General features: G+C 35.5%; 1 protein-coding gene and 1 long non-coding RNA gene across 4 annotated transcripts in view; one reads left to right on the top strand and one right to left on the bottom strand.

The window, feature by feature from the left end:
- The first annotated feature begins 909 nt into the window (after positions 1-909).
- The window catches only part of LOC102679605 (alpha-mannosidase 2), a 78773-nt gene continuing 69978 nt past the window's right edge, over positions 910-9704 (top strand). The window contains exons 1-2 of one of the 2 annotated variants that reach the window (XM_006607502.2): positions 910-1182; positions 3263-3712. In XM_006607502.2, the coding sequence (XP_006607565.1) occupies positions 3425-3712 (288 nt within the window). In that variant the 5' untranslated portion in view covers positions 910-1182; positions 3263-3424. Of the gene's footprint in view, positions 1183-3262; positions 3713-4005; positions 4092-9704 lie in introns of those variants that run through there. The other variant, XM_006607504.2, reaches the window with a different exon arrangement.
- LOC102679435 lies at positions 1381-3571 on the bottom strand. 2 transcript variants are annotated; one of them, XR_420558.1, is made up of 3 exons: positions 3217-3571; positions 2868-2973; positions 1381-2142 (listed from the first exon to the last, which is right to left on the bottom strand). It is a non-coding gene; the product is annotated as an uncharacterized LOC102679435 (long non-coding RNA). The 2 variants fall into 2 exon arrangements; XR_004149837.1 differs by having other exon boundaries at positions 2008-2142; positions 3064-3477.

The raw sequence follows: 9704 nt of genomic DNA, 5'->3' as shown, positions 1-9704 counted from the left end.
CTCTCTCTCTCTCTCTCTCTCTCTCGTTCTCTCTCGCTCTCGCTCTCTCTCTCGTTCTCTCTCGCTCTCGTTCTCTCTCTCTCTCTCTCTCTCTCTCTCTCTCTCTCTCTCTCTCTGTCTCGCTCTCGGATGAGAAAAAGGGGGTGTCAGGTTCGATGAAAATTGAACGTTAAAAGCGAGGTTATGCCGATTGTTAAAATTAAACGCGAGGTTCGCCCGCGTTGGAACGGATAATGCGGATTTAGGAACGGAGGAATTTGGGGCGAAAGAGATTGATTCGTTCAATTTCGCGCGGGGGCAATTTTCTTCCGTTTTGTTTGTTGAATATGCGGGTTATAAAATTACACTATATTTTTTTCATTTATAAATTGAAATTAACACTGGTTCATATATTATATACGTATACACACACGCACACGAAATTGCAGGTATTTATTAATTTTCGTGAAATTTTTTTCGCGAAACGCGAACGATGAGAGGTGGTTACGTTATAATTCAATTTGTTATTAAAATACGACCGCTTCCTAGATTTTACGCATTAATCAAACGGCGTACACTGTGTATAAGCGGCCAACTTTTCTCGTAGGTGTGAAGTAATATCCACCAAAATTTGTAGCTACGAACAACAGGCATTGACAAAACGTTAAGGTTAAATATCCATTAATCTTCTCGCGAAATTATATCCAAAAATAAATTGATCCTCGAATAAAACATTTCTCGCCCCAATATCCCATAAATTCTCTTACAAAATTACATCTATAAATTTCTTTTCTCTTTCTCTCTCTCTCTCTCTCGTTTCGCATTGTTCTCTTATTTTCCCTAATTTTTCCACAAAAAAAAAAAAAAAGAATAATTTTTTGAATTAACAACTCCCTGCTCCTCGAATTCTAGAAACCAAGCTCGAGAAAAAAAGGGCAAAATCCAGGATTCGAAATCGAAGAATCAAGAAAACCGATCCTTTCCTCGCAAGCTGGAAAGGGGCCTCGCCACGGTTCCAACCGTATCGAGTGAATCGCGATAGAGAGAGCACCCTCGACACGTCTGCTCGTTGGACAAAAGGGTTTGGCCACTCGTCGCCCCCGTTTCCCCTCTCGCCATCACGCTCGCGCCCCTCCAACAGGAAAGGATCGAAGATCGCCCGTTGATTCGTCACGGGAGAGCGAGAGGATCGTTGAAGGCAAGGTAAGATCTTTGCTTTTTTATTTTTTTTTTATGAGGGTATGTAGTGGTGATTGTTTTTTTCTTTTTTTTAAATGATTTTTTCGTGACGCGAAACGTTCAACGTTTGGATTGTGCAATATTTGGCGAGTTTATTGGTCATGATGTTCGTACAATTTTGTTTTATAATAATAAAACTCGTTTGATTAATATTGGGGATAATTTAAGAAAAATATTTGGTTACGTTTATTCAAATCCTTGGATTAAATTTGAGTTTTAATAAAAACGTTTGGCTTCCTGGATTTGTATTAATTTCGAGTTGGATTGAAATTACAATGGAAGATAATATTGACGATATTATTAAAAATATTAGATTTACGAAAAAATTATTTAAAAATGATGTATGTGTAAATATATAAACAAATTATTGGAATTAAAAGAAACGTACAAAATTATCATCAATTTAATACAGAGTCTGATTATTTTTTAATACATATTGTATTCGTTTGTTGTTAAATAATTATTAGATTTATAAAGAAAATAGATGTACATAAATATGAGAAGAAATTGGATCGCGAATTTATTTATCGTCATTATCTTCTAACGATTGTAATTTCAATATAATTCAAACGAAAAGTAAATCGATATTCGAGTTTTCAATGTGTAAATCGCGGCTCGTTCTTCAGCCAGGGTCGGTGGTGACAGGTACGATCGATTATCGCGTGCGAACCGACCTTACGTCGAGAGACAGAAGGTTTCTGGGAAACCGTGTCTCTGGTTCACCAGGTCGTATTTATTGTTCTCATCGGAATTGGATCGTTCCTTCCTCGTCCTCATTTCTTCTCGCTCATTTCAATTTAGATACACGTGTTCTTAAAATTTTTACGACTTCTCCAATCCTTCTCAATCCCCAATAATTTTCATCCTTCGAACTTTTCTAATGATTCTGGTTATTTGAACGATTTACTCTTTTTAATATCGTGCCTAGAAACATAAATGATTGTAATATTAACATTTTCTAATTTATTTTTTGCAAAATTTGAATAACTTGTATTTTTTACTATAAGAAAAATTGTAAAAATTAATAAGATTTTATCTATAATGTATGAAAATGTAATTATTAACATAAATAAATGTTAAAAATCGTGTGAAAGATTATTGATGCCCTCAAATAATTCGCGATTTCGTTACAAATCACTTTCTCTAGAATCCTAGTTACTTAAGATTATTACCCTAGATCACTTAACCTTAAAAAGAATGGAAAGAGAGACAGCAGATTTCGAAAAAATTATTTATTTATTATTAAGGAATAAGTTTTAGTCTAATAATAATAATATAAAAAAAGTTATTACAAATGTGTATCTGAATAAATATAAAAAAAATATAATTTAATTCCTTAAATTAATTAATTTAATATGATAAATTTTATTGATATTTAAATTTGTACATTAATAATTATAATAAAATAAAATATAGTATAAATAAATTCAATTTATCGAACACGATTTCGCGAATTCAAAAGTTCGAATTCAATATTTCGTCATAAAAGTGAGAACGCATAGGTATCGATCGTACGAACCGGCCAATTTCGCGGACAATCAGAACAGTCAGTCATAATTTTCGCGGACGTTTAATCAACCCTGTAGTACCCCTTTCCCTTTGTCTTTGTATATGCCCTCATAATTCATAGTCGAAGCTATTTACTTTACCTCTCGTCCTCTTCTTTTATTCGATACTATTCGATCTCGCTTTTCGAATCTCGATATTCCTCGTAATAATATATCGGAACGACCGTATCCGATAAATCGTCTATTTCTGAAATTTGAGAATTCGACAATTTTTAAAATCCTTTTTTTTTTTTTCCTTTTTCAATTCGAAACTCTGTAATTTCATTTCTTTACTTACATCGATAAATTTTTCACAAAAGAATGTTTCGAGGTAAAATTCTAACCTAACTTTTAGATTCGTATATTTTTCGAAAGAAAAGTTGATGATTTTAAACTTTAAGTCGTTAAACATATGTCCACAAGATCGTATATTTTAACATATTTTATGCACTTTACATCCAAAATCTATTAATTTCGTTTAACTTTTCTTCTTTCAGATCGTGTCGGCGCCAAAGTATCTCATGAAGTCGACAGGCGACAGCGGCAAAGTCGGGGAGCGATTGTCGAGCATAACCGACACGGGATCGAGCCAATATCGCGGCACCAGGTGAATCGAAATCGAGGAACGCCTGCCCCGAAGCGAATCCAACTTTCGTACCATGTACAAGATCCTTCGACGCGGTTCAAGCCGCGTTTTCGTCGTCTGCGCGGTCCTTCTCACTTTGTTGCTATGCTTGTACTACGTGAATCAGGCACAGGCGCCATCCACGGGCCCATCTGCAGGAATTTTGAACGAAGAGCTCAGATACGACAGAGGTCTTACCTCCATCACGCCGGATTACGTGGAATCACCAGACGCCAAGGTCTCGTTAGATACCTGTCCCATCATTGTGCCTAGAAACGTGGATATCGACACGCAGCAGGAATTCGAGAAGTTCGATTTTCAAGTAAGTGACGAACAGCATTATTAGAAACGGAGACTATAGGTATACGATACGACATAGTAGAGAGCAGACTATAGAGGATTGAGTTATATGTAGAGAATACTAGAGGGAGTTAGTATGATAGGGAATAATAGACAGATTAGTTTTTGCTAAGAACAGTTGGTGGCGTTGGCGTTGACGTTGGCGTTACTTGTATTGTATAAAATGCTAAAATTATGTGGTTCATCTATTCTTGACGCCGAAATAATATTAATTCTTACATAGTGCGTACAAGTCGTGTTAACAGTTTTATAAGTGTATAATATAACGATAAGAATGAAAAGAAAGTTACGTATTCCTGTTTGCATCCACAGTTTCTGACAACAGAATCTGATGATGATTGGTAAGTTACTTTTGCATGGATTGTTCTTGTCCAGCGATCGACGATGATATTTGTTAGGTTAAGTCCACACTATTTTTCGTTTGTATACAATACACACAATAGTTCGCAATAAGTTTGCCAATAGTGTGGACACTTGCGAATGGTAAACAGTGTGCAATGAACTGCTCAACGAACATGTTTGCAAACAATATTCGTTATTGAGTATACGTTTTAAAAAATACGGTTCACAGATTCGTTCACGATATTTTAAGAAGTGATATTTGTTGTTTATTTCTAAACAAAATATTGAATAAATATTGAGAAAATTAAGCTACCGAACAATGCGACAGTTAATTGGACACTGTAATAGGAAAAAGTAAAAAATATGTTGATTTTATCGCGCGATTCGCATGTTTTTAGGAAAGTTTGCGAAAACTTTTCGCGAAAGCTCTTTCATACAAGTTAACTTCAAGAAATTTCTTTGTTTTCATTAAAGAATAAGAGATAACAACTTGTTATGCCATGAAATTCGGAAAGTGTAATTATCCCAAGAGAAGTCGGTCTTTCAATTAATCCCCGTGCTTACGGTTCGCGAATATTTATGCTGGTCAGAATGATTCAGGGACAGCGCGCGTAAGTCCGGTCGTTTTAAAAGTGCCGCGTCATTAGCCGGAGGAACTTTTCTTTCTTCGTTCTCTCCAGGGAGTCTGCGGACTTTGCCGATTTAATGGACGACCCCTGTAACAAGGAATTCTCTCTTTTTTTCTTTATCTCTCTTTTTCTTTCTTCTATCTCCCTCGGTCTTTACTTCTTCTTCCCTCTCCGAGCCATTGAATCGAAAATAATTTAGCAGTTTGTCTCGGGCTTCTAAACTCCCCGACCGGAAAGTTCGCAAGTCCCCACGAATTCGTGAACTTCTTCCGGTCTTTGGATTCGAACGAGATTCGTCTTTGAGATAATTTAATATCGCCGGAATATTGGTCGAGGAAAAGTGAAAATTTTCGAAATTTTGTTGTATGTATTTTTAGATGTGTATATATAAAGAAGGATATAAATTTCGTCTTTGTAAATAATGGATTTATCTTTTTTTGATTTGGAATTAGTCTAAAATTATGATGCATAAGTTATTGCACATTCGTATTTAGAATGTCAAGTAGAGATATTAAATAAGAGATATTAAATAAATCCAAATATATAAATCTATTATTTCAGACGGTATATATGCTTCAAATAATTATTTCAAAGACACATAGCTTCGCCAAATGAATCTATATATGATCTGTTTTAAAATATACATATTATGAATTCAAATATTCTAATAATTAAATATAATAGTTATATAACATTCATAATGCTTAAATGGAATCATAGATTATTAAATAGGTTATTGAATAACTATTATATTTAAATATTTAAATATAGATAAATTATTATCCCAAATAAAGATATAGATAAATCTAAATCCAACATTTAGATATTTGATCTCAAATATTTGGGATATGAAAAATAAAATAAATTCAAAATTCCAAATAGGATATCGAATAAATAGGTCGATATAGTTGTATTTATAGTTAATCAAAAATTATATTACGATCGTTCAATATAAAATTTTAATTTCCGTGAAAAGAGGTACCATTCACATTTCATTTAAACGTTTCTCGATTTTTTATTTTCTTTTATTATTTTCTATCAATATTTCAAACACGACGTGTCGTACGAGAGATAATTGCGTGTGTCGATTAAACTGGGACAACAGCCTGTATTCTATTTTTCACTCTTCCATCGATGAACATCGATTGCAACCCACGCACGTCCCTCTGACAATTTATAAGGTTTTTCAACCCCGTCCCTGATGGAATTCTGATATTTTTCGATCCTTTGAAAAATCCGATTATCTCGATTTTTATAGCGAAACATACATGCAATCAGTCAAGAATGTATAGAAAAAAGAAAATCAAAATCCTTTACAAAAGTTCATAATTCAATTAAAATTAACAATCAATCGCAAAAATCTCCATATTTTATAATAAAATTCATTTATAATGAATATCTTGAAAAATCAGATTTCGATAAAAATTTCTATAATGATCGATTATACATGGAACAATTTATCTTTCGATGGAAATTCTCTTTAAATGCGTGAAATCGAGCTTCAAATTTTTATCATTTTTTTCATATTATATGCGTATAACTTTATCTGAAAATACTTTTTTTACAACAAGGTAACAGAGCATTAAAACTCTGAATATTTTATAGTTTAAAACGTTGTTCCATCTCGTGTCATTTGAAAAAAAAAAAAAAAAAAAAAGAAAGAAAATTTGATTGTTTTCACTCCTTCGAATGATTTAATTCCATTAAAAAATAAATGCTCCATATGTAAAATCCATTATACTCTATTTATCAATTTAACTCGTGTACGAAATCTTCTGTGACTGACCACTCAGTATCTCACCTACAAATCATCGATTCTGCAAATCGAGCGAAACATTCCAGCGAATTAAACGTTCAAACAGATAATTCGAATTAATTCCGATCGGAAACCGGAAGTCTTAGTTGAGCTACAATTGCGTCCAATTGTGGACGATAATTCGGTGACGAAACAACGGTTCAGTCAAGTAGAGGTAAACGAAATGGATCGTTCAACCGCGAATTAGACTTTTAAATTTCATTTCGAAAAAAAAAAAGAAATAATAATAATATAATACATAAACTAGTGGACTAATTTTAACGATATAACCCGGGAGTAATATTTAAAATAATGGTGGTTAGTCGTGAGCAGACCTCGAAGATCGTTTCTGATTTCGGTTATCGGCGCGTTTCGAGTATCGTGAAACCTCCGAAATATCATTCCATTCCGAATTCTGTGCGCGATCGAAAAATGTGACAAGAATGCTATGTCTTCCACGAGACGAGACTAACGAGATTTTGCCATCCTCTTGAACGATTCTGCCCTGGAATTTTCCTTCTAATCTTTCGCATTTCGTTCGTGTCCACCGCGTCTTAAAACTTCTCGCAAGAGAAGAACGGATAATTTCGTTTTAAATTACGAAAGAAAATTTCTGATTATCCCGCAAAAATATTACGATCGCAATGAAGGAATAAATGAAATGGTTCGAAGGTTGAAATGAAATGGATTTTAAATCCAATGGCTATATGAATTCGAAGACAAGTGTTTATAAATATTTCGAAACAATATGTTCCATCCATGAAATCGCATCGTTGAAAAGTATCGAAATATTGTGTACGCGCAAAAGTGAAATTGCACGTAAATCTTTTGAAATCTTTTGCCTTAGGACGATAAAAAATGGTAAATTGGACGAGCAACGATGAACATTTCGGTAAATTGAATTATTATTCGTAGAAAGTTTACGCCTGTGATCAAATCGAGCGGCTTTAATTAATACGCTCGTTCCTCGATAATAATCACGGAATGAAACGATTTCGACGAGTGGTCGGGTATCACGCGCGGGTAGAGTGCACTTTACGGGAGATTGAGCGGGCAGCAATCGGGATCGTGTTAATTACGGGCTCTCGAAACGCGTAGTTGCGTTAATGACGAGTTCTTCCCCGTCGCAGTTTCGACGCATCCCTCCCTCCCCCTCCCTAAAATCGAAACGGTAAAAACCCTTTGAACGATCATCGAATTGTCGAAATTTGAATTCTTTAAATTGTTATCAAAGATTTTAACTCCGAATTTTCCAGTTGATAAAATTATATATGTAGATTGTAATATTCTCTCATATATATGCGAATTGTAATTTGAGGTTATGTACACTTGTACATAATTGGATTATCGTTATTGATTAACAATTAGTCGAGCAATTTATTTTGTTTTGAGGTTAGGAGAGTGTAATAGATAGTATCAATTCATCCTACGACGGATGACTTTTTCAAGAATTCACCTTCCTTTTTTTTTTTTTTTTTTTTTTTTTTGTATACATATTCAACGCAGGTGTTGCAATCCCTTCGTTTTGAATTTTACATATGAAAAATCGATATTTTACTGGATATTCTCTCTTTTTTTTTTCTGATACTACGTTCAATACGTTAACAAGATCGATATATGTATCGTATCGCTGTTTTTTTAAAATTCGTTAACAAGTAACAATTCACTTTTTGATCGATCGTGTGGAAGGAAAAGATGGCGAAATCCAGACGGCGTTACATCACTGTCGAAAATTCGTTTTTCGAGCGTCAACCGAGGATTGCGCGTCATCCGACAGGAGATAGAAACGAAGACGAAAAGCCTCGCAATTTAGGGGTTCAATCCCCCCCCTCCCCTCCCCCTCCCTGCCTCTCTCGTACCCCTCTGTGGTGGTACGGGCTACATTTCGCAATTTGCTTGAGCAAACCTTTCCAGAAATTCATATCCGTCGTTCCTCCCTCGAATCGTTTCTTTCTCACCCCCCCCCCTCTGTCGTACTTAAGCCGAATATTCGTGTCTTCTTTTTTTTTTTTTTTTGTCACGCTGCGTCCTCGTCAGCCACGCGCGTGCCAATTACTTTTGGATTCGAGCATCCTTTCTTTTTCATCTCTCCCCTATATTGCCGATTTCTTTGATGAAACTTTTCAAGGTTGTGCACAAACTTGCGTGGCAATTTATTTTAGGTTTTTTTTGGAGAGGGGGAGGGGAGTCTTAATGTAGATCAGACTTGGTTTCGAATTTGGATTAAAGATTGTAAAATTTTAGGAAATATGGGAAGGAAGGTTCTCCAAAATTGAGTTGACCTCAATTTTAGATAAGCTTCACAATCTATATATAAATTTTGAAATATAAAATACAGTAAATTCAAAAGTAATAAATAAGAAAGTAAATAAGAATCGGCTCCTGTTGAAGGAGTTTAACCGGAAACAAGATTGGCCATGATGAACGGCTGACCCACAAACCCCCATAACGCGATTAATCACGGAACCTTTGAGCCTCCTCCCCTCCCCCACTTGCCACGTTCCGCAAACTCGCCGAATTTCCGCCCATAATTTCCGTATCCGGTACAAAGAGGCGGGGATCACGGCACACAGGATCCTCGCGTAAAGATAGAGCGTACGTAGCAATCCTGGAATCCTCTCAAAGACGTGACGCTTTGAGCAGGCCCTCCACCTCCCTCTCTCCATCATCCAACGATGCAACGCGATTACGGATTCGATTTTCGAACGCGATTCGAATCTCGATCGAATTTCTAATCCGATCCCTCGGCCGAGAACGTTCGTACGTACATTGTGCACAGGGTGTCCCAGAAACGTTGCAACAATTTTCGTTCACGGGTTTTGTATCGACTCGAAAAAAAAAAAAAAAAAAAAAAACATTGGAAAAGGCGAGAAAGATACACAAGTGGAAGCAACACATCTCAAGAGGAGAAAGTATATTGAAAGTATTGTTTTTCGTTGCTTGCACTTGTTCGTGCTCGATTGCAGCTCATAGCCAACACTACCGTCGTTCGATAGTTTTGTTTGTTATTAACAAAGTTGTAATATTTTTTTTTTGGAAGGAAAATGTTGGTTGAAATTTATCGGGACACCTTGTATATAAGCGAGATCTGTGACACGGATCCGTTTGGCCGCATTCGGAATTCTCGAATGGGGAGAAACCGATCTTCCATCGGGCTCCTTATGGTGATGAAATTGAAGCGGTGGGCG

Source organism: Apis dorsata, unplaced genomic scaffold (genome assembly GCF_000469605.1).
Source record: "Apis dorsata unplaced genomic scaffold, Apis dorsata 1.3 scaffold_5, whole genome shotgun sequence".
NCBI classification, from domain to species: Eukaryota; Metazoa; Arthropoda; class Insecta; order Hymenoptera; family Apidae; genus Apis; species Apis dorsata.
The sequence above is the reverse complement of the archived record's forward strand: the minus strand, read 5'-3'. Positions and strand labels throughout refer to the sequence as shown.